Source organism: Rhineura floridana, chromosome 10 (genome assembly GCF_030035675.1).
Source record: "Rhineura floridana isolate rRhiFlo1 chromosome 10, rRhiFlo1.hap2, whole genome shotgun sequence".
NCBI classification, from domain to species: domain Eukaryota; kingdom Metazoa; phylum Chordata; class Lepidosauria; order Squamata; family Rhineuridae; genus Rhineura; species Rhineura floridana.
The window spans coordinates 87343805-87369041 of NC_084489.1; the positions used below are offsets into that span (position 1 = coordinate 87343805).

The following is a 25237-nucleotide window of genomic DNA, read 5'->3' on the forward strand; positions in this document are numbered from 1 at the left end:
TTAAAAGTTAGGGTTATGTCCAACTTCTCAGAGTAGACATACTGAAATTAATGGACCTAAGTTAATAATGTCCATTAATTCCTATAGGACTATTTTGAGTGTACAACCCATGCATTGGCCAATTTGAAAGTGAGTGATGGTGATTTTGTTTTGGGTTTGAGGTTCTGTAAAGTTGTTCAAAAATCCTAAACTCTAGGTTGGAGATGGAAGATGTGTTCCTCTTAACACTCCACAAAGTTTTCTAGCTGTTGTTGCCTACCTACATTACTGTTTCTGTCTGCCACATCCACCCCAATCCCACTTCCAAGCAAGACGAGAGACCAAATTCTTGCATTCCTGGCAGAAGGCCTGTTCTTTATCCCTAGATTCATGCAAGGAAGCAGCTAAGATCTATGTTTGGAGTGGAGGGGTAGCCACTTAATGACTGGGGAAGGGCTTAGATAAGAGTGCTCTTGCACTCAGGTCCTGCTTGCGGGCTTCCCAGAGGCATCTGGTTGGCCACTGTGAGAACAGGATACTGGACTCCATGGGCCATTGGTCTGATCCAGCACGGCTCTTATGTTAGTGACTTTACACTGATTTTATCCCACTGACTTCTTTATTTTATTTTATTTATTTATTATTTGATTTATATCCTACCCTTCCTCTCAGCAGGAGCCCAGGGCAGCAAACAGAAATGCTAAAAACACTTAAAACATCATAAAAAGACTTTAAAATACATTAAAACAAAACAACGTTAAAAACATTTTTTAAAAGCTTTAAAAACTTTTTTTTAAAAAAGGGTTAAAAACATATTATTAAAGAAAACATATTAAAAGCAATTCCAACAGATGCAGACTGGGATAAGTCTCAGCTTAAAAGGCTTGTTGAAAGAGGAAAGTCTTCAAAAGGCGCCGAAAAGATAGCAGAGATGGCTCCTGCCTAATATTCAAGGGGAGGGAATTCCACAGGGTAGGTGCCGCCATACTAAAGGTCCATTTCCTATGTTGTGCAGAACGGACCTCCTGATGAGATGGTATCTGCAGGAGGCCCTCACCTGCAGAGCGCAGTGATCGACTGGGCATATAAGGGGTAAGACGGTCTTTCAGGTATCCTGGTCCCGAGCTGTATAGGGCTTTGTACACCAAAACCAGAACCTTGACAGTTTTAACCAAGTGCATATGTGAAAGGCAGGGTAACATCAAATAAACAGGGAGCCTGAGTTCATAGCTGAAGGAGAATGCAAACCTGGGGCAGGAAGGCAGAGACTGATGGTACCATAGCACAGGAGGCTCCAGCTAATCCTTAATGGCTGTTGGTATTTTTCAGGAGGTGTTCAAAGAAAGGATCGGCTATTCCCACTTGTATGAAGTTCTGAAGAGCCAGAGTCGGCCAACCAGGAGGCTACTGCAAGAACTCCTGAACATGGTGAGATCTTTTTGAGGGGAGAGCACGGGCTTTGCATGCAGAAGTCCCAGGTTTGATCTCCAGCATCTCCAGGCTGAGAAAGACGTCCAGCGGAGATCTTGGGGAGCCGCTGCTGGTCAGAGTAGAGTACAGGACTGAGCTGGATGGACCAGTGGTCTCACTTGGCATGAGGCAATTTCCCATGTTCCTACCTGCATTTAAAGGGGACAGGGATTGCAGACAGGACCAACCAGCACCCCAGTGTGCATGTTTTAACAGAGCCTAGCAAGCATCAAAATATGCACGTCCCCGGACGGGGGGGGGGGGGAGCAGGCCATGTGAGTTCCCCCATAATTAGCTTTTGTGCCTTGAGATAATGGGGGACTTCCTTCAAGTCGATCCCGACTTATGGCGACCCTATGAATAGGGTGTTAATGGTAAGCAGTATTGAGAGGGGGTTGACCATTGCCTTCCTCTGAGGCGGAGAGGCAGTGAGTGGCCCAAGGTCACCTAGGGAGCGTCACGGCTGTGTGGGGATTCGAACTCTGGTCTCCCAGGTCGTAGTCCAACACCTTAACCACTATGCCACACTGGCTCTGTTGAGATAATAAGGAAAAGAAGAGATCACTGTGAACAGCTGTGATGTCTGCGGAATCTCTGGCCTAGAACTGGGAAATGGTTATTAATAGATGGCTCTCCCTGGTAGTGAGGGATGGCCATTCACTTGAGCATTTCACTGAACGACCCTGCTTAGTATTGCTGGATCCCCCTTGAAGGCATTTGGCTGAGTTACAGAGCAGAGTGTAAAACAGTTAAATTAAAATGGAGAGGTGAGAGATAGAGTGTGGCCCAGAGAAGGATTAGGACCTGGGAGACCAGGGTTCAAATCCCCGCTCAGCCATGAAGACCACTGGGTGACCTTGGGCCAGCCTAATCTACCTCACAGGGTGGTTGTGAGGATAAAATGGGGAGGGGGAGATGCATGCATGTCACCTTGGCATGCATGTCAAGCTCCTTGGAGGAAAGGCTGGATATACATGTAATAATAAACATCATTACTATCCCCACTCTTAGTATGGAAATCTTTTAAGCCCTGCAACCTACTTTTTGTTCACTTTTGGTGGCTGGGATTAAAAGGGGGAGCATTTAGTGTCTGTCACAGGAGCCCAATTCTTTTACAAATCTCATCACCAACCCTTTCTTCCTGGGGTTGCACAATACTTTTTCTCCCTGACTCTAGCAGCTGCCTCTCTCCTTCCCTCATTGGCTCGAATCATTTGCGTAAAATTTAAGTATTCATTTCGGTGGCCACATGTTGTTATAAAGGAGCTTGTGTCAAAATGGCATTGGCCACGGTGGAAGAATGGGATGGTAGTACTAGGTTAAGAGGGAGACAACCAAAGTTGGTTCTGTGAGGAGGCTGTCTTGCCATATGTGGTGGAAGTGCTCAAAAGCAGGGAAGTGTTGGCCAGTGGTTGCTGGTGTCATTACTTAAATCTTGCAACTCGGAACAACAGCTAACCCTTCAATGTGCCTTTTACATGAACCATTTCATTCCCCCCCCCAAAAAAAAGTCTCATGCAGTTGTAATATAAAATTCTGGCTAAAATAAGAATATAAAATAGGCATTGCAAATAAAGTCAAAAGCCAAGCAGATTAGGAAGTTAAGGGAACCATTAGGAGTCATCAGATTAACTGTGGTGTGATAAATCAAGAAGTTTTAAGTAGCTGGAACCTAGTGTCTCATTATATTAAGAAGGAATTGCAGGAACAAGAATTGCAGTCCACTGCACGCCCAAGACCCGGCACCCTCTGGATCCTTGGTATCTCCCATTCTCAGAAAGCAGGCTGGGAAAGATACATATTTGCACGATCAACATTAGGGATTCTTATCCTGAGACAACAAACCCACCCAGCATGAATAAAGAACTGCAGGATGCTTCTGTCAATCTTCTCTTTCTCTCGTGGGCCACTGTGTGCTTTCCAGGGATTTTGGGGCTGTACCCAAATACACCTGTCCAAACACCTGCTAATATATACTTGAAAGATAAATCCTCTAGACCCCCCCCAAAAAAGGTGAATGTGAAGAATCCCTCTAGTCTTGCTAGAATTGAGCTTTTCAGGCAAACTGCCACCTGTGAATCCACCCCTGCGAATCAGCAACCACCAACTCAGATGATTTTAAAAGGGGGAGGTAGACCAATCTATGGAGAGAGGTGGATCTGTCAACTGCTTGCAGGCTTCCCAGGAGCTGCTGAGTCTTGAGCTTGCCGTGGACTGTCCCCCATGCTGCGTTTCAATGTGAGAAGAGCCAGTGGCCCATCTAGTCCAGCTTCCTGTTCTCACAGTGGCCAACCAGATGCCTCTGGGAAGCCAGCAAGCAGGACCTGAGGGCAACGGCAGCACTTTCCCCACCCGCGGTTCCCAGCAACTGGTATTCAGAGGCATGCTGTCTCCAACAGTGGAGGCAGAACATGCCCGTTGTGGCTAGTGCCTTTTCCTCCATGAATTGCTCTAATTCTCTTTTAAAGCCTTCCAAGTTGGTGGCCAGCAGTGCCTCTTGTGGGAGCGGATTCCATAGCTTATGGAGGGAAAGGAGCTTGACTGGAAGTGCTCCAAGAACTTCATCTACCTGTTGCAGGTGCTGGGCAGCCTCTCTGTCCAGCCAGGCAAACAGTTAAGAGTTAGGCCCAATTAGGGTTCAGATTAAAATTCCGGAGGATCGTTCTTTCTTGTCAGGCTAATTTGGGAGAGCAAAGAGGACTTTCTCAGCTGATTATAACTGGGTGATTGATTACAATTCTTTTCTTTCTTTCTTTCTTTCTTTCTTTCTTTCTTTCTTTCTTTCTTTCTTTCTTTCTTTCTTTCTTTCTTTCTTTCTGCCTGTCCCTTCAGGCTGTTGAAGGTGACCACAGCTCTTTCCCTACACGCCTGATCCGCAATGAGCAGCCACTTCTGATTCTGATCATGTGGATTCCAGAGCTGAAGTCCCAGGACCTCCAGATCTTCCTCTCTGACTGGCTTAAAAAGATCTGTGACTCATCCCTCCAGAGCCGCATGACTTGTGTGAAGGCAGGGATGGTTGGCTGCCTCCTGGATGCTTTGTGTGCCGTGGAGCAAGAGTTGGACCGGAAGTGCTCCGAGAACCTCATCTACCTGTTGCAGGTCCTGGGCAGCCTCTCTATCCGGCCGGGCGAACTAAGGCAGCTCCTCAAGCTCCTACGGACTGAGCCAGGCAAGGGGGCCCATCCGTACACCGTCCAAGTAATTCGGGCTCTTTTGGGTATGGCCAGGAAGGATGGCCCGGAGCGTGCCTTGCAGTACTTTGACCTCACCCCCAGCATGGCAGGGATTATGGTGCCTTCAATTCAGAAATGGCCAGGGAGCGGTTTTGCCTTTCACGCCTGGGTGTGCCTTGTGGAAGAGGCAAAGGACTTTCCGGAGGAAGCAGCCAGGCTGAAGCGGAAGCAGCTCTACAGGTCTGGCAAAACCCGGTGGGGGCTTGGGGACAGTTCTGTTTACAACTCCAAAACTTGCAGGGGAGGACTGTCGAGAGGATTTCCAGGTCCCAGAGCAAAATTCTGAAAGTGATGAAGGTCACTTAAGCCCTTTCCCAGTTCAGCTCTCTTGATTTCTTAAGTGCATCTCTCAAGTTCCTTGTCACTCACCCCCTCTAGTGGCAGCATAGAGAGTCCACTTGCCTTGTTAGCTAGAAATGTGGGGTTCCTCACCTCTCCCCACCTCAGAGCCTTAAAAGTAATCCCCAAGGTGTTTGATAGGCATAGCCCAAAACCAGAGCTTGGAAAAGTTACTTTTTTGAACTACAACTCCCCTAGACCCAGCCAGCATGGCCACTGGATTGGGCTGATGGGAGTTGTAGTTCAAAAAAGTAACTTTTCCAAGCTCTGCCCAAAACCAGCCTCAACCTGAGAACAACCAGATTAATGTTACTGTATGCCATGCAGACCGACAGCCATGGTTTATATTCAGCTGAATCCTACACAGAGTGGACCCACCGAAATGCATGAACCTAAGACTCACCTAAGTCATGTGCATTAACTTCATTGGGTCTACTCTGGGGAAGACTAGCATTGAATACCACCCTATATGTTTGATTAACCAACTAAGGCCAGACCCAAGCTGCTGCTGCTGCTGCTGCTGCTGCTGCTGCTGCTACTACTACTACTACTACTACTACTACTATTATTATTATTATTATTAATAATAATAATAATAATAATTTGCTTCCTATGAAACATATTGAAGCAATTTCATAATACAATTAAAACATATATATATAAAAATAAAGCCATTACATATATAAAAATAAGTTAAAATCCTGTACAGACTGGGATAAAAATCTCCATTTAGAAGTCTTGTTGATTATAGGGGTTTGCTGCATGGTTCTGGTCCGCTTGCATTCTGATAGTCCGTCGTTTGATCCCAATCCGCCTTTTTTTTGTTTCCACTTGCTCTCGCACTTGCCGATTCGATCTGCTGTGTGCGTTTTTGGGTAATTCAATCCGTGGTTTATTTTTTGGGGGGAGTGGCCAAGATTTCATATTTAACAACGTAGATACTTATGTAAATGATGACAGTATTTGACGTGGTTTTTTGGTGGCAGGAAAGACGTTGTGTCATCTTTAGGTAGCTTAGGTGAATGATCACAGTGTTCCACGTGGTTTAACTGACTGATTTTTTATTTACAGTCATAGACCAAACTGACGTGGTTTAACTCAACGTAACTCAATGTAAAATAGGGAGGAAAGTTCGAAAGAATAAATTCTTGTCAATTTGCGGCCGCAAAATCCATACCAATTACAGCCGCGGTCTGCAGCAAGAAATAGGTGCTGCGGGTCCAAAAGGATGGCGGACTGCCAAATTCAGCTGGATTCCAGTGCTAGGTCCGATTTAGTAGATATTCTTCCCCCATCCCTAGTTGCAGCCCTCATAGGATGATAAAGCCCTGCTGGATCAGACCAAAGGCCTATCTAGTCCAGCATCTTGCTCTCATAGTGGGCAACCAGATGCCCATCACAGGCAGCCTGCAAGCAGGACCCGAGTACAGCAGCGCTCTCCCCATTTGTGATTCCCAGTAACTGATATTCACTGGCATCCTTCCTCCCATGCTAGAGATAGTACACACTGTCCTGCTGTTTTAAATGTGCATTAAATACATTTCTTACCCAGTGGTTTCTCAGCACTCATGAGTGCCTCTTGTACATGCCTGATTTCCCTCAGCATGTCTGAGGTCTGTTTCCAAGGAAGGGAAGTGTAGACCCAAACATTAACTATCTGTGCAGTCAAAATTTCTGAGAACTGGCTGCTTCTAGCTGAGGACCATGTTTTGCAAACTTAAGTCACCCACCCCACCCCGGAACACCCTGTTGTTTGTTTGTTTCCCACACTTCCTCCCAGAAGGGAGCCCAAGGCAGCAAACAAAAACACTAAAAGCACTCTAAAACATCTTAAAAACAAAAGGCTTTAAAACATGTTAAAACAAAATATCGCATATTTTAAAAAGCATATTTTAAAAAGCAGCTTTAAAAGCATCTGAAAAAGCAGTTCCAACACAGATGCAGACTGGGATAAGGTCTCTACTTCAAAGACTGGCTGGAAGAGGAAGTAGTCTTCAGCATCCTGTTTGGGATGCATGGAGACATATTGGTGTGTGGGCTTAGTACGCTGCTTTGGGTAAGGGAAAACTGGGCTCCTGCTGGGAGGAAAGGCAAGATATAAATCAAATAATAAATAAATAAAATAAAACATCCTGTCTTTGGGCCTCCTGCAACCAATCCTGTCTTTCAATTCCACCCCAATCAGCTTTTTCACAGCCAGTGGAACGGGCTTTGAGGCCTTCTTCACAGCCGATGGGATGCTGGTGGTGGCTGTCTGCACCAAAAAGGAGTACATGACCGTAACCCTGCAAGAGTTTCCTTTCAACAATGCAGCCTGGGTGAGTAAAGGCAGGGATGGACCAGGCTCGGCGTTCTTATTGTGTGCTGGAAAACCAAACCCGTCTGCTAGCTGTGCCTCAACCAGATCCCTTGTCAGGCTTTATCCTGCCTCTTCAGCCATGCTGAACTTCTAGACTATGAGACTAAGGGATTGTCCACATTTGAGCGTTGCTGAGCTCTTATTCCACATTTTCGCTATTCGAATTAGACGGGACTAATTCACACCACACCTGAGTTTGTTTGAGGAGCAACTTTCCTGTTCATACTGGTAGACGTTCCCTTTTGTGTGTTTGATCTCGCCTTCTTCTGTGTTGATTCTCTTATGCCAATGAAATACCAAGAGGATATGCCCACAGATAGCTGTGTGCACACCTTGTTTTTTAAGAAATATCTCCCCGCCCAAAGAGTATGCAAAAGCACACAGTCTGGCAATAGTAAATTTGCTTGTGCAGCTTTCTGGTTTTGTGCAAATCTGAGGGATGAAAAAGAAATCCTTGTATAAGCACCGATGGGAAAGAAATGAAAGGGAGTATTGGGCGTGAAAAGGGGAGTAGGAGAAAGTGACAGGTGATCCACCCACACCAAAACAAACTGCCTGCAACCCTGAGTGGAGCAGTTTGGAGCCCAGTTTCCCTCAATTTAACAGATTATCCCCATATCAGGTAAACCTGAATTTACAGAGGAAAAGCATAGAGACTGGTGTTGTTTGTGAGTATCATCATGTGGACTACACACATTAAATGGGAATGCAAACAACTGCAGTCACACAGTAAGCTCTGGTGTGGACAAGCCCATAGTAGTGTCAACTTAACTCAGTGGAAGCTATAGAGAGGCTGCTCTTATCAGGCTAGACCTGTGCTGCTTTGCATTGTCAAAACAAAGCAGAGGTGTGAGACTGGTGAAATCTAGAACAGGGCAGGAGGGTAGGCTTGTTTTGGTTTGGTTTGTTGCTGGGAGCTCATGCCCTCTGATGACCTGTGGCCTTACTCTAAGGGGCAGACTAGCTACGGTAACGCAAGGCTTTTCTGGCTGCAAGGATCAGCCTTTTCTCTAGGGAATTGTGAAGTCCCCATTTTCATATTATTTCTGACAAGCCATTCTTTGTCCGTCTTGCAAGCTGAGTATGTCATTTGAAGGACATACATGATATAAAAACCAGATAGGACTGAAATCCAGGGACTTTTCTCTTGGGTGACATGTGCCTTCTGCTGAGAAGAGCCTAAGTAGTATCTGTGACTGCATAGTTGCATATTCAACAGAGGTAGGGAACAGGATTCCCCAAGTCCATCACCGCAATGTCAGGTGACCCAATTCCAAAGAAAAGAATCTGGAGTGACTTTTAAATGTGCTTTGGATTCTTTGCATTCCTTCCTTTACTGCCGAACTTGAACTCAAGCCAGGCTGCAAAAGAAGATCCCTGCCAAAAGCATGGATTAGCTAATGCAGCTAATTCAAGCAAGGCTTGCTGTCAGTGCCAATCAGCTGATGGGCATTGATAGCAAGCCCTGCAGGGAGGGCTGCACTATGGATTTCCCAGAACTCCATAGTGTAGCTGATTCCTGCAGGGCCTGCTGTCACTGCTAATCAGCTGATAGCTTTCGGAACCACACTTGATTGTTCCTTTATGGCCACATATTTACCTGGAGTCACACATGACATCAGTTGTGAAGTTGTTGGGCATTGTTTGAGGAAAACATCCTCATGGGCCAAATTATGACCCTTGGGGAACCAGAGGTTCCTGCCACTGATATTCAAGATGGACAGAAGAGTATTTTTTAACACTATACATGATTCATTTGCGGAACTTGCTTAGATGGCTTTAAAAGGTGATTAGAAAAGTGCATGGAGGAGGGGAGTTCTATCAAAGGCTAGTAACCATAATAACTAAATAAAACCTCCATGCTCGGAGGCAGTGTACCTCTCTGAATACCAGCTGCTGAGGAAATGGGAAGGGATGTTACCTTATTGCCCTGCTTGTGAGCTTCCCAGAGGCATCTGATTAGCCTCTGCAGAGAAACATTATGCCAGTGCAGGTGGACATTTTGTCTGATCCAGCAGGGCTACTGTTCTGTTAGAATATGGTATATCTCCGTATTTTCTCCACTCCTTTCCCACTGTTATTTCCCCTGTGCTGAAACTATATTTTATTTATTTGTTTAAATTTTCTAAATTATTTATTAACTAACTAACTAACTAGGTGTTTGTTGCCTGTAAATTAAGTATTTAAATAAAATTGAATGATAAACTCATTAGGTGCAAGAATTGTTTTTGCCTATGTAAGAACGTAAGAGGGCACCTTGGCCTGATCTAGGAGGGCTCGTCTCCTCTAGCATTCTGTTCTCCCAGGGGCGAACTAGATGTCTGTGGGAAGCTCATAAGAGGACCTGAGCACAGCTGTCCCTGCTTGCAGTTTCCCAGAAACTGATATTCTGAGGCCTGCTGCAATAACCATCAATCATGACAAGTAGCCGTGTGATTCTGTAAATCAGTATATGTACAGTAATGGTGTAATGTAATTAATTATTGTAAAAAACCAAAACATTGCCATATGCATGTACATTCACAGGGAGCATTTACCTCTCAGAATTTAAGCCATTCAGTTAGAAGCCCAAAGCACATAGAGCCCCGCAGACTAATGATGAGGAAATTGAAGAACTGAAGTCATCAGTCCTAAGAGCGAGTTTATGAATTATGAGTTTGTGAAGACTTGACTTTTTTTTTTAATGGATTCAGATCGACAGCTACTTTTGGGTACATAAACCAGATTTGGATTGTGGATTAAGATACATGGCTACAATCCAGTATATAAATTAGATTAATGTACAAGGTGGGTAAGATATAAATTGTATTACATACCATACCAAACCCCAGGCAATATTCTTTGTATTTCAGCAATGATCTTGAAGTGGATTACAGGCAAAAAAATAAAAACAAGAAATTCTTGTAAAGGCATAACAGTATCAAAACAGCAGTAAAACAGGACAACTAAATAGCAGGGAATAATAAATTCATTGATTTGTAAATGTTAAAAAATCCACCCCAGGTCAGCCCAACTCAGCAAAGCAAAAATTAATCTGAAATAGAACTGTCTCCGTTGTCCTTTTAAAGAGCGTTGGCAAGATGATGCTCTCTGGGCAGGAAGGATTAGCTTCTGTCAGTTTTACATGAGCTAAATACATCCTTTAGAATATCAGGTGCCACATTCTTTACATTTGCTCAAATGAAGTGGTTTTCAAGCCCACTGGAAACCCTGCAGCTCTCTATATTATCAGAGGTTTGTCAATGAGAAAATCAGTACTGTCCAGCAAGAATCTCTGGAAGAACAGTGAGTTTACCATTCCTAATCTTCCTGTGAAACACACAATAACTGTGAGGGCATGTGTGCTATTTGGGGCTAATGGGAGTTATAATCCAGAGCATCTAGAGGGCACCAGGTTGGGGAAGGCTGGGTTAGTACACTCTAGGTCCCAAGTGGGGTAACAGTGAATCTTAATAGCATTGGCCAGACCCCCAGATGAGCCTCAGCTGTGAACCCCTAAACATCTTTTGCAGGTTTCTGGGGTTCAGTAGCAGACATTATAGGGTTAGATACGTGCTGGGCATTAGTGTCAGTGTCAGACATTACAGCCAAGATGATAAAGGCCTTTTAAGGACAGAAGTTTATAAGAGGCCGGAATATCCAAGCCTTAATGTTGCTTGGTTTTCTGAAGATTTGCTACATACTTCCCAAACCAATGTCTTCCTCCTTTGTTTTCCTTGCCAGTTTTCACTCTCAGGTCTTATAGTAAAACAGACATTTGGAAGGTGATACCCAAGACCTTTTTCAACACCAAATGTTGGGTAGAATGTTTGGGTAGAAATATGTCCCTTGATGGGCCCATGACGGCTTCCTTCTGCTTTTTCCCCAGCACTGCGTCGATGTGGTCCACATCACCGGCCGCCGGCCCTTTGGCCAGAACCTTGTGAACATCTATGTGGATGGGCAGCTCCGCAAGGTGGCTCAGCTGCGCTTCCCTTCCCTGAGTGAGGTAGGGGCTCATCAAGTGGTGCCCTCTAACTTAAGAGACCCATAACCACTGAAATGTTGGGGAGCGGGGGGGGAGAGGAGAGACATTAAGACCGTTTTGGGGGGTGGAGTTGGGGAGATGTAGCTTGATCAAACCCTGGAAAGAGGGAAGGGCAAGCTGGCAACTGGGGCTGGAGGGTTCTTCGTGGAGTATGGAGTAAGACTAAAACGATACACGCTGGGCAGGAAATGAGCAAAGTGGCAGAGCATGTTCTTTAGGTAGGAGGTCCCTGGTTCAGTCCCCTGCACCTCCACTTAAAAGGGGTCTTGGGTAGCAGGAGTGGGGGAAATTGAATTGAACTGAAACTTTTTCCAAACTGGAACTCGGGGCGGCTTACAAATACAACTACATGTAGTTAAAAACATAGAAAAACATACAATTAAAATACAATTAAACTATGCACAACCTTAAAACCGTACAAGGCACTTAAAAATCTAAAAACAATTTAAAATAATACAGATAATAATATAAAACAATAAAACAAGCTATAAAACCTCTCTGCCTGAGACCCTGGGAAGCTGCTGCCAGTCAGAGTCAACAACACAGAACTGGATGGACCAATGGGTCTGACTCCATCTCAGTCAGTGTCCTAGGATCAGGGTGGGAGTCCAGCCACCATCCCTGCCATTTTGGATCTGCAAAGGCAACTAAGGCCAAACTTAAGAAAGAGGAGTAGATCGGCAGTTAAAATTCAGCTTCTGTCTTTTGTGATTTTAGGTTGTTTTTAATTGTTTCTGATTATGTATTTTAAAACTGTTTCGACCCGCCTTAGGGTACAGAAGACAGGAGGCTGCCTTACACCGAGTCCAACCTCAGGTCCATCTAGTTCAGTATTATCCAGCAGAGCTCTCGGGGGTTTCAAACAGGGTTCTCTCCCTACCTGGAGAGGCCATCGGAGATTGAACCTGGGACCTTATGCACGCAAAGTCAATGCTCTGCCGCTGAGCTATGGCCATTTCCCAAGTGACCTTTCGCTTCTGATTATGCCCACACAAATATACATTTTTTCATCTTCTCTCCTAGTCCTTCACCTCCTGCTGCATTGGCTCAGCCGGCCACCGGACGACGACCACCTCTGCCTTCTATCCCTCTCCGTGTCACTCGCCAGACCTGGGCTTCCCCTCCCACCCCTCGCTGAGCCGCTCCCAATCCTTTCCAGCCTCTCTGGCGCCTCACAGCTGGACGGCCATTCCCCCGCAACCCCCCAGGGAAGGGCTGGTTTCCACCACGGTGGCAGGGAGCCAGGACATGGAGTGGGGGACGCCCACGTCCCTCGAGGGGCACCTTGGCTCTGTCTCAATCTTCTTTGAAGCGCTCCAGTCGGCTCAAGTGAAGGCCCTCTTCTCCTCGGGTACATGTCAGGGTCCAAGGAAGGTGCAGGCAACAGGCCTTGCAAGGAACACTGTCCCTGTCCGAACGTGCTTTTTTGCACCATTTATATCCTGCCTTTTCTCCCAAGAAGCTGAAGGCAGCATATGTGGCCTGTCCCCATTCAACAACCCTGTGAGGCGAGTTAGGCTGAAAGAGAAGTGGCTGCTCCAAGGTCATCCAGTGAGTTTCATGGCTGAGTAAAGATTTGAACTCCAGGCCTCCTTGGTCCTCATTCGACACTCTAGCCCAGGGGTGGCTAAACCTCTGTTTGAGGGCCTGATGTGGTCCCCCAAGCACAGTTAGCCACCCCTGCTATAAGCACTGCACCTCCCTGCTGCTGTCACTGAAATTACATTCAGGAGAACTTGACTTTCACGTTGAGCATCTCAGCCTGAGTGGCACAGCTCGTGCAAGAGCAGCACAGAGTGGGGGATGAGAGGCGAGAAGGGGCCGTCTCAGTGGAGAAATGCGGCAGCCTAACCCTGGGCTGGGGTGAGGAACCTCTTGGACTATGGGCCAATCTTGGCCCACAAGGCCATTTTCTCCAAACCACATCCACCTGTCCATCAGCTAAAGTAACTGGGTGGTGTCACCTGATGGACAGGAAGGCAAGGTTCCGTTCTGCTAGGGTCGGCTTCGCCAGCACATTCCCTATGGGGTTCAGCTTGATCAATTTTGCTGTGCAAATCAGGCCTGTTTGAAAAGCCTTTTTCAGGCAGCTTTTTAATCCTCTGATTTTTGGAGGTTCAAAGAACAGCGAGGGGCTTTCAAAGAGCCCCGTGCTGTGCTTTGAAGTCCTGAGAGTCGGGGCTTCAAAGCGCAGTGTCACCCTATGTCACTATGATATCAGGTGATTGACAGGTGGGCAACCCTGTCGACTTGTCAGATTTGGCCCACCAGGGGTGGGGGAGTTAGGATCTGACCCACCAGCCAGAAAAGGTTCCCCATGCCTGAAACAGAGCCTTACCTTTAACACCAGAAACAAAGTCCTACCTTATATAAGGGCAGTTGCAACAATGGCATAAGCTGCCTTCTCCAGTTCCTCAGGCACTTTTGAGAAAAGATTGTGCAACCATCCATTAAAGATGCTTGAGGTACAAGATGTTCATAAGACAAGATCCCATAAGACTGTGGGTTTCCTCATTTTCTCTGATTTGGGAAGTCCTCTTTGTTGCCAGAACAGGCAGCGGGAAGAAAGACTTCTGTTGTGGTGCTGGGGAGAGCCCTCTGTGTGTACGTGAGTGCATGCAGGCACGCCTGTAAAGAACCCCATTGTGAGCTTAACTGCCCAGACTGCACTGGTGGAGCCTCTGAGCTGCGCTGTTGTAAGGAGGATTAGGCAGATTCATGCAGGATACTGTCAGAGGTGGTATGCCTCGGAATCCCAGTTGCTGGGAATCGCATGTGGCGAGACTTGTGTTGCACTCAGGTGTTGCTTGTGGCCTTCCCAGAAAGAGGCATCTGGTTGGTCCCTGGGAGAAGAAGAAGTTGGACTGGGTGAGGCCCCCTTTGGCCTGATCTTATGTTCTTATGAGCTGAGAGTTCATCTCTGCCCAAACCTGCTTCCACTCCTCCTCCAGCGATATTCTGACTGCTGCTGCTATCGTCTGCTGTTCACCTTTCTGGTAGGCAGTGCCTGCTTCTGCCACAGTGTCTAAAGACAGCTGGTGGCAAAGGGCACTGCCCTCCACAGGAAGCAGCAGGGGGTGTGGTGTGTGGACGTGTGCAGTTCATCTGCGAGTTTATGTGAGCTCTGCTTTAAGGGTGAAGCTATCCGGTTGAGATGAAAATGCAGCCTGACTCACACTCACGGTGTCCTGTTCCAGTGAGTTTCTGTTGAGTGTGTGTGAACTGCTGTGGGGGCAGTGTGTTTGATCTGTGCAATAGCAGCCCAGCAATACTTGAAATTGCACTAATTGAGTGGAGTTTGTGCAAGCTGTGGGATGAGGTTGGGCGGGCTGTGGGGAAAGGATTCAAATCCTTTTACTAACCCATTTCAGGCCGAGGGCCACATTACCTCATGAGCAACCTTCCGGGGGCCGCATGCCAGTGCTGGGTGGGGCCAGAGGTAAAGTGGGTGGAGCAACGGGTGCAGCTCTTACCATCAAGTAATAGGCTACGGCGTGGCCACCCCCTCCAGCTCCCATCCATGCTAGCAAGAGGCATTATCACTTTACCAGGATACTCTCGAGCAAGGTAGGGTTCAGACCAGTGCCAGTGAAGGGCATAGCCTAGGGAGGAGTGGGGGTGTTCTTCAGGGGTCTTGAGGGCTGGGTAGAAATGCCTGGAGGGCCACATTTGGCCCCCAGGCCCGAGGTTCTCCATCCACGCTTTACATCCTGCATCTCATCTGTCACAACTCATTCCTCTTCAGTCGTAAGCTGCTACATACGTAATGGTCACTTTCATGCCATGCGGTTCAAGTGTGTCCCCACAGCCTGTATTTTGCATCCAGCTTACAGCTTTGGCCTGCTGGGAGAAGCATTGAGGCCTGTGCCATGGGACCACTGAGCCTATGATAACTACAGGAAAAGCTCTAAGCTTGGGTTAGGTTCCCACCCCCACCTCCGCAGTGTGAAGGATCTTATTTTTGGCATGTGCTGGATGTGTGTATGACTGACTGGCCCTGGGTTGGGACCTCCATGCATTGGCTTTTTTGAAACTTCCACACACCCATTTAGTGGTGTTGAACAAGCTCAAGCTTAGAGCAAATTCAGCCTTTTTTTTTTGTAAACTAGGCATGGTGGTAACTGAGTCGGTTCTTACAAAACACTCTTACATTTCCTTCATTCCTGCAGGACCAAATGTTGCATCTCCATTTAAGCCAGAAGGGGATTTCCAGGAGCTCAGCAGCAGACTGCTTCTATATTACACGCCACAGGTAAGGCCACAGGCAGCGCCATCTCTCCTTTCTGTGGCTTGCCTTCTGTGAGAGCTGGCAATGACTGTTCTGAAAGCTGCAAGCCCTAATATGTTGTGATTTTTTGTGATTTTCTCATACTAAAAGTTCTCCCTTGTTCTTTTCTGTGGCTTTCTAGGCCTGTAAAAGCAACATCTGCCTGGACCTTTCCCCAAACCACTTCTTTGATGGGAGGCTGACTGGGCACAAAGTGGTGAACTGGGATGTCAAGGTACAGGCATTGTGACTCGACAGCAGTTTAGTGGGTCACCAGTTGACTCGGCTCTAGGCTGACTGACGTGGAAATAAAGGCAGGCCCTGAAGTGCAGAATTTTAGAGAAGCTTAATTTGCAGAGAGGACTGACGCATATGAAGTTGCATCCAATGCCAGTCATGTTCAGAGCAGACCCATTGTAATTAAAGAAAATGACTCACTTAGGTCCTTTTTATTGTGTATTCACGATGATTTGTGCTCACAGTGGTAACAGAGTAATTATATGCAGTCCTGTTTTCAATACTGTTTATGCCTACAAGAAAGAATTTGGGAGGGGGGAATAGTGCTTCGTTTCCAATCAGTCCATGCCCCATCACTTCCTGCTGAAATCCTGTAACTTTTTATCCTACCAGTGTTGGGGGGGCAGAGTTGTCCTGCTTTTTTGTTGTGCAAGAGTACCCTGCCAGATAGCAATAGTGCAGTAACATTGGGAAAGCCTTGCAGAACAGCTAATGAAGCAGAATAATTTTGGTCCAGTATAAACCCACCACTGATGCACCGTTCTTGCATTTAATGACACATTTTTGCAGGTGCATTCTGCAACACCACAGTCTTGAGGGGTCCTCTGGTTGTCTGATGGGGCTTCGTTTGTGATTCTTGCAGGACGTGGTGAACTGTGTTGGTGGGATGGGGGTCCTGCTCCCTCTGCTGGATCAGGTAGCATCTCAGAGGAAAGAGTTGGAAGACAACCAGGAAACGCATGACTTGGTGGGCCCAGAGCTGACCTCTTCACGGAATGCCCAGGGCATGCTCATCCCACTGGGGAAATCCTCAGGTTATCGAGGTATCCATGGCACATTTTGATAAGTCTGTTTATTTTTTTAATCAGTCTTTCAATTTGCACTAAAAGATTTTTCTTGCTATTTTATGAGGAATTGTACTATAACACCAGAATGCTATGATGTTAACTTTAAAAAACAATGCTTTTTTTTTTTTTAAACCGTTTCTGTTCTGGGTTTTTCTGTGTATGTGTGGTGTGTGCTAAAATCCCGAGTGAGTCTGCATTCGGGAGAGGTGGGGGAGAGAGGGAAGTCTGTAAGTGGGCTTGACTATCCAAATGGATGTCTCTCTGTGGGTGTTACTCCTTCCATCTCTTTAGCTCATGCCAGTCCCTCCCTCTCCGATGGGCAAAGATACTTTTTTGTCTGTTTCCAAAAATGCTGTTTCCATCTCCAGAGGGCAGACTGGAGAGGAACGGGGTCGCTGCCTTCCTGCTGCTGATTAAGAACTTCATCCACGGTCACCCTGTCAACCAGGAAAGCCTAGTCCAGTGCCAAGGGCCATCCATCATCGGAGCCTTGCTCCAGAAGGTAGGAGCTGCAGTGCTGCTCATGCCAGATTTGGCCGGGTTGCTCAGAGTGTCTCACTTTTTCATATGTGAAACAGGTGTACAGTCTCTCATCCAGCCATACATCCAAGGGCGATAAAACCCTAACTCTTCACAGTGAGGTGGCTATCATAAAATCATAGAGTTGGAAGGGTTCCGTAAGGCCATCTAGTCTAACCCCGCTGCTCAATGCAGGGATCCAAATCAAAGCATTCCCAACAGATGGTTGTCCAGCTGCCTCTTGAATGCCTCCAGTGTCAGAGAGCCCACTACCTCTTTAGGTAATTAGTTCCATTGTTGTGTGGCTCTAACAGTTAGGAAGTTTTTCCTGATGTCCAGTTGAAATCTGGCTTCCTGCAACTTGAGCCCATTATTCCGTGTCCTGCACTCTGGGACGATCGAGAAGAGATCCTGGCCCTCCTCTATAATGTGACAACCTTTCATGTACTTGAAGAGTGCTATTCAGCTACCACTTTAGGGAAGGGCCACGGCTCAGTGGTAGAGCACACGCTTTGCATGCAAGATTCAATCCCTGTCATCTCCAGGTAGGGCTGGAAAAGAAAAGACCCCTGCCTAGAACCCTGGAGAGAGCCACTGCCTGTCAGTGTAGACAATACTGAGCTAAATGGATCCAATAGTTTGTATAAGACAGCTTCCTATGTTCCTACATAATATTTTATGTATAAAACCTGAGTCCCCATCCCAGCTAAAAAAGTGCAAAGGCAACACATGCACAGTGCTATTTCTTTCTGCATGTGTAAATGCAAGCACTTCCTTCCCATGCCGCTCAGGAAGCCATTTTCTAGAGCTCTTTAATGCACATAATATTTTCCAGTTGCTCTCCCTTGGGTCTGCACAACCCTCTCTGAGAGGCAGCTCGCTATTTCACATTTCCAGAGAGGGGAAACTGAGACTGAGTCTCATTTGCAGAGATGGGGCAAACTCGGAGGTCTCTCAGCTCCTAGTTCAGCATTCGAGCTGCTGTGCCACACTGCCAGGTGGTCAAGCGGCTAGTCTTCTGCAACCCTACACTCAACATCCAAGGCCCTCCTCCAGGTGCCTACTCCAAGGGAAGCTGGGAGGATGGCAACAAGGGAGAGGGCCTTCTCAGTGGTGGCCCCCAAATTATGGAATGATTTTTCTGACGAAGTGCACCTGGCACCAACACTGTTATCTTTTCGGCGCCAGGTCAAGACTTTCCTCTTCTCCCAGGCATTTTAGCATGTGTTTTTAAATTGTTTTTTAAAAAATGTGTTTTTAAATTTCTATATATTTTTTAATGTTTTTAATTGCTGTAAACCGTCCAGAGAACTTCGGCTATGGGGCAGTATATAAATGTAATAAATAAATAAATAAAACCCAAGAACTGGGGAAACTGCAGCTGTGGGATATCATTTCTCCACAAGTTGTCACCACCTTGGATTGTGCAGGTCGGGAATGCGCTCTGTGCAAAGGCACCCCTTGTTGTTGGCGTGGAGAAGACGCAATGGCCATAATCCCAAAGGGGAGGGCAAAGTGAAGACCCAGGCAGGTGCTGGCTTACCTCTGTGTGGCCAGGCAATGTTCCTCTCATGTAGATGATCTGCCCTCTGTGCATCACAGGTCTCCAGCCAGACGATGGACATGAATGTACTGATGGCATCTCAGATGCTCATGGAGCAGGTGGCCTCAGAAGGACACAGCTTTTTGCAGCACCTCCTGTACCAGTTCCTGCTGTTTGACTTCCGCATCTGGAGCAACAGCGACTTTGCCGTCCGATTGGGTGAGCTTAAAACAGTCGAAGCCCCTAATCCGTGCAGCCCAGTGGACAGGCACACCATGCCATTGAAGCCCCTTATTTCCACCTGAGCATTTTTGGTTTGGCTTGTGACATGGTCACCCCAACTGTGGAACAGCTTACCTGCCTCAGATATTAAGAAAGGCTGTAGCTCAGTGGAAGAGCATCTGCTTGGCATGCAGAAGGGCCCAGGTATAATACCTGGCATCTCCAGGTAGGGCTGGAATTGTCCCCTGCCTGAAAACCCTGCTACCAGTCAGCATAGACGATACAGAGCCAGATGGACCAATGGTCTGACTCGGTATAAGGCAGCTTCCTTTGTTCTTAGTACAGGAAAAGGCCATAGCTCATTGGCAGAGCATCTGCTTGGCATGCAGAAGGTCCCAGGTTCAATCCCCAATGGCATCTCCAGGGAATTCCCCTGACTTGGGAGAGTCGCTGCTGGTCAGTGTGGACAAGACTGAGCTAAATGGACCCAGTGGTCTGACCCAGCATAGAATCATAGAATAGTAGAGTTGGAAGGGGCCTGTAAGGCCATGCAGTCCAACCCCCTGCATAAGGCAGCTTCCTGTCTTCACGTGGCATTATTTAGGGTAGACTCCGTGTGTGGCACTTGTAATGCGTGGGCTGGCCCAGGCCAGGAAATCTTTTGCCCGGTGTGCTGTACAAGGCATTGGGAAACCTGCCCGTTTCGGTTTGAGAGCAGGCAGAGTGTTTCTCAAATGTGCCAGGCTCTCTCCTGCCTCATCGTCCCTTTCCTGCCTTATAGGTCACATCCAGTACTTGTCAAACATTATGAAGGATCACAAACAAAGGGTCCGCAAGAAATACGGGGTTCAGTACCTCCTAGACTCCATCAGGACGTATTATGGGTGAGTTCAGAGCTGTCTCTTACATTGTGCAAACAGAGGAAGGCATACCGGCTGGTTTCCCTTCCAATCTTGTCACCGTCGTGTCTGTATTGTGCTCTAAAGCGCAGCTTAGTAAGCAGAGCAAAATGGAAATGGACTGCCTTCAAGTCGATTCTGACTTATGGCGACCCTATGAAGAGGGTTTTCATGGTAAGCGGTATTCAGAGGGGGTTTACCATTGCCTCCCTCTGAGGCTGAGAGGCAGTGACTGGCCCAAGGTCACCCAGTGAGCTTCATGGCTGTGTGGGGATTCAAACCCTGGTCTTCCAGGTCCTAGTCAAACACCTTAACCCAGCCTTTCCCAACCAGTGTGCCTCCAGATGTTGTTGGACCACAACTCCCATCTTTCCTGCCCATTGGCAATGCTGGCTGAGGCTGATGGGAGTTGTGGTCCAACAACATCTGGAGGCACACTGGTTGGGAAAGGCTGCCTTAACCACTACACCAAGCTGGCTCTCAGTAAGCAGAGCACAGCTGCCTAAATGATGATGAGCCTTGAATAAAGCTGGTTTCTGTTGCTTCCTGGTATCTGGTGAGAGTGCGCCATGTGAATTTGTTGTCACGTGCAGGATTCAGTTGTTTGGGCACAACTGCCCATTTTCAAAGGCAGAGCCAGAACCAGCATCCTTGAGATGAGAAATGAGAGTCTTTCGAGAGCAAGGGCTGAGTTTGGGAGAGTGAAGGAGCATCCAGCTGATTGATTCACTTTAAAAGAGAGTTAGACAAATTCATGGAGGATAAGGCTGTCAATGGCTCCTATGCCATGATGGCTGTGCCCTGCCTCTGTGGTCGGAGACAGCGTGTCACTTGCTGGAAAGCGTTGTAGAATGTGGTAATATGCTGGTCTGTGTTGGTGAAAGCAATGGAAGCAGCCACAAGACATTTATGTGTCTACACAGTCAGTATTTCCTTTACTGTTCCCCCCTCCAAACTTAGCCTGCTTTTTCAGAGTCCTGTGAATTGGGATGGCTGCAGCTGTGTCGATGACAATTGCTTAGGAACACACTGGACCACGTAGACCTTTTGCCTCGATTTAGCAAGGCAAATCCCTGTATGTGACCCTCCCCTTGCTCTCTCCCTCAGAGCTTACAAGGAGAAGCCCATTGCCACTGATGACATCAAGACAGTGCAGACGTCCCTCTTCAGCCTGATCAAGGAGTTCTTCTGTAAGAATTTCTCCACTGATGAGATGCAGAGCACCCTGAACTACCTTGCTGCGGTGAACGATGAGCACCAGGTATGGAGTGTGGGGAAAGCCAGCGGAAGCCAGCTGGGGTGAGGAAACCCTCCAGGCCTGGAGCTTTTTGTAATGGAAGACTTTGGAGCTCCAGTGCTGGAAGCAACAGCAGCACCCAGTTTTCCTAGATCCATGTCCAGCCATGCCTTCAATAAATTCTGCTAAGGAAACAAGAGCAGATGGCGCTGAGGCTGAATCCTGCTGTGTCTTGTGTTAAGGTATCCAGAGGTATAAGGTATCCCTTTGTCTCACAACTGGGGATGCATCTCTAGATCTACCATGCAGCGCAGCCAGTCTTTCTCTGGTTTTTTTGTTTTCATTCCTGGTGTGTGTGTGTCAGGCTTCCTTGCTTTTTTTCCAGCTCTAAATCAAGGGCAGGGAGCCTGGGGCACTCCAGATGTTGCTGGTCTCCAGTTCCCATCATCTCTGACCATTGGCCATGCTGGCTGGGGGTGATGGAGTTCAGCAGCAACCGTAGGGCCACAGGCTCCTCATTCCTGCTGTGAAACATGCCCATGGGAGCCCCGTGCACATTCCCAAAGGATGCTTACTCTTGGGCGTGCTGTGGACTCCTGAAGTGCTCAGCAGGAGCAATAGCACTGGGTCTCTTCCTCCTCATCCATTCCCCAGGGCTCCTTTGTCCCTCCTCCAGCTGACCGTGGAGAAAGGGTACAAGCGACACAGTCGCCATGCCAGATACCCACTTCCCAAACTGTGTGTGTGGGGGGGGGGAGGTATGAGCATTGTACCTTTTTCAGCCTAGGCTGCTTGGATGGGCTGCCGTGAAATGTACAGACCATTGCAGCAGCAGACCTCTCACTCTGGAAAGGGGCAGAAATGTGCACACATAGGCATCTCTTCATCTTGAAAAAATGGACTGCCTTCAAGTCGATTCTGACTTATGGCGGCCCTATGAAGAGGGTTTTCTTGGTAAGCGGCATTCAGAGGGGGTTTCCCATTGCCTTCCTCTGAGGCTGAGAGGCAGTGAAAGGCCCAGGGTTACCCGGCGAGCTTCACGGCTGTGTGGGGATTCAAACCCTGGTCTCCCAGGTCGCAGTCCAACACTCTAACCACTACCCCACACTGGCTCTTCATCTTAACAGTCCTCTAAACTTGATTCAAGCACTAGGGTCTGTATTATGCTACTGTACTGTTTGCTACAATTAACCCCAGACTAACTGGAACTCGAAAGCACTCGCAAGAACTTGTATGTGATCAAAGGCAAGCAAATTAGTTCTGAGTTAATGTTGGATGAGATTTAGCACTGCTTAGTACGGCCTTCCCTGGCCTAATGCCCTCCTGATGGTCAAGGGGGTGAAGCAACTCCCTTCTGAGGAAAGGGTATAATATTTGGGGCAAAAAGTAAGTAAGAGGGGACATGGCAGGCGTGTGTAAAACTATGCGTGGTGTGGAGAAAGCAAAGAGAAAAGTTTTTCTCCCTCTCTCATAATACTAATGCTAGATCTCGGGGACATTCAGTGAAGCTGGATATTTTGGAAGATTCAGGATAGACAAAAGAATGGTGCCTGGTTAAACAATGGAATTCACTCCCACAAGAGGCAGTGATGGCCACCAACTTGGATGCCTTTCAAAGAGGATTAGACAAACTCCTACGGCCGGCCATGATGTTCTCCCTCCACTGTTGGAGGCAGTACAGTAGGGCCCCGCTTTACGGCACTTCGCTAATGCAGCGGTCTCAATTAGACGCAATTACACTAAAGCCCCACTCACAAGGCGCTTGTTGCGCTTTTACGGCGGTTTTGGGGCATCGCGCACCATCCTATTCAATGACTTCTGCTTTTCAGCGGTTTTCATTTTATGGCGGGGGTCCGGAATGTAACCCGCCGTATGAGTGGGACCCTGCTGGATGCCTCTGGATGCCAGGAATTACAAGTGGGGAGAATGCTCTTGCACTCGGGTCCTGCTTCTGGGCTTCCCACTAGGCATCTGGTTGGCACTGCTGAGAACAGGGTGCTCGTTTAGATGGGCCTTTGGCCTGATCCAGCAGAGCTCTTCTTACGTTCTTATGTGTTGGACTACAACTCCCATCATCCCCAGCTTGCACAGTTGTCCAAAAGTTGTTGGGAGTTGTAGTCCATTAATATCTGGAGGGCACCAGGTTAGGAGAGGCAGACTTAGTGAACTATCAATAAGATGAGCATGGATGCGTCCAGAGAGAACATTTCAATAATTGTACCAAGATCTAGACAGCAGCTTTAAAAAACAAAAACATTGACATTATTATGCTGAAGGTCTTGTGGTTCTTCCACCTGTTGTGCTTTTGTACCTGGGTAGCATGTCCTTGGCATCTTTCTGTATTTCAGGAGGCTCTGCCAATTCTTCTCATGTGTCTTGCAGGTGTGTGGCATGCTGGAGGTGATCCACGGCCTGCAAAAGAGCTCCCCGTCCCAGGAGCAGATTTACATTTTCCTTTTTGAACCGGGAAACGTGGAGATCTTGTTTTCGCTGCTCGTTCAGCGGAAGTTCTCAGACGACGTACGCGAGAGGATTTTCAAGGTGAGAGGACTTTCTCTGGGGCTGGGTACTTAAGTTTTCTCTCTGGACGCTGCTAGGGATGGAAGTGGTGTCAGGTCCAACTGGGTCATCTGTGCTGACTTTCATGGGCACAAAATGCCGATGCAAAATGCCAATGGTGAGATGTGTGGCTTGTGCGTGGGATCACAGACACAGAGAAAAACGTTGAGACATTTTCATGGACCCGCATCCCCTCCCTGTGCAATTCAGTAAAAGATATTGACAGAATTGCCCTATTGCATAAAATAAGAAACTCTTGAGTACTGTCAAAGACTGGAACTAGATGATACCAGCAGACAAGGGGCTGCCGTTGAGAAAACAGTAGTTGTGAATTTCCATCAGTAGCCGCTGCTTCCAGGTGGGTGTTTTATTGTGGGCCAGGTGCTCCTCGTGCACGTAACTTTTTTGCAGCATCCAAATGACATTGTTGGCATTAAAAAGCTGGCCTTGTAGTTTTAATCCATTTTCACCCTTTCCAGGGAAATTCCAGTAAGTAAAAAGAAAAGCACCGTATTGCCAATGACCCCTTTGCAATATCTCAGCCTGTGTGCAAATTAAGTCCTTGTCTGGAAGCACCCTTGATTCTTCTTCTGGGTCCTTGCGATATCCTTGTCACGGTCATGAGTTTCATCTTCTGTGCAAGTGGTACCCAGTAAAATGCAGCAGGGGTTCAGAAACTCAGAACATGGTAGCGTGTCCTGCATTTTGTGTGCTGGATGTTATAGGGCAGCCTTCGCCAAGTGGGTGTCCCTCAGATGTTTTGGACGACAACTCCCATCAGCCCCAGCCAGCTGGCGAAGGCTGCTGTAGGGAGACGGGGAGGCAGAGGGGTGTTATTTTCCACATCAGCCAGGCAGTTCCCATTGCATCTACTTCCCGCTGAAGAGCTGGAGCTTTGAGATGAGGTGTTCATTCTGAACAGCCACAGGGCTGCTACCTACCTCATCCTTGCTCCTCGCAGATCCTGTACAAGTTGCTGAAGTATGAGAAGGTGAACGAGCGGAGCAAGCACCGGTTGAAGCTGAAGGATATTGGCTACCAGGGCTTCATCTCATACCTGAATGACATCCAAGTTTCCATGCTGCTCTTCCGGTACCTTTGGGAGCAAGTCCTTGGATCAGGTAAGGCAAGTGCATTATCAGCGCTGGTCTTGCCTGTCCTTGCCTGGGTGTGTGTGTCTGAAAAACCCACTGCAGTCTGGGGCCTGGAGGAGAACTGAGCCACAGTCATTCTTGGGAGAAATCATCTCTGGTGGTTTGCCTAGCTCAGTGTCATCTATAGCAGGGGTTCCCACACTGTGCTCCGTGGAACACCAATGGCCCGTGAACGTTATTCGGGTGATCTGCAGCACGTCTGTGGATTCGAGGCCAGAAGACGGGGCATCCATTGCAGTAAATATTCCTGTTGGGTTTTAAGTGTATTTTTATTGTTTCTTTTGTTTCTCCTATTATGTTTTGTCGTCTTGCAGTTTGAATTATATGGAACTCAAACTGTAG

General features: G+C 47.4%; 1 protein-coding gene across 1 annotated transcript in view; it reads left to right on the plus strand.

The window, feature by feature from the left end:
* The window catches only part of NBEAL2 (neurobeachin like 2), a 177274-nt gene that overhangs the window by 120736 nt on the left and 31301 nt on the right, over positions 1-25237 (plus strand). The window contains 14 exon segments of the mRNA XM_061587044.1: positions 1309-1407; positions 4282-4865; positions 7210-7342; positions 11252-11371; positions 12434-12761; positions 15580-15662; positions 15820-15912; positions 16558-16738; positions 17131-17264; positions 18884-19043; positions 19828-19930; positions 21053-21206; positions 23565-23723; positions 24703-24862. Of these exon segments, the coding sequence (XP_061443028.1) occupies positions 1309-1407; positions 4282-4865; positions 7210-7342; positions 11252-11371; positions 12434-12761; positions 15580-15662; positions 15820-15912; positions 16558-16738; positions 17131-17264; positions 18884-19043; positions 19828-19930; positions 21053-21206; positions 23565-23723; positions 24703-24862 (2491 nt within the window).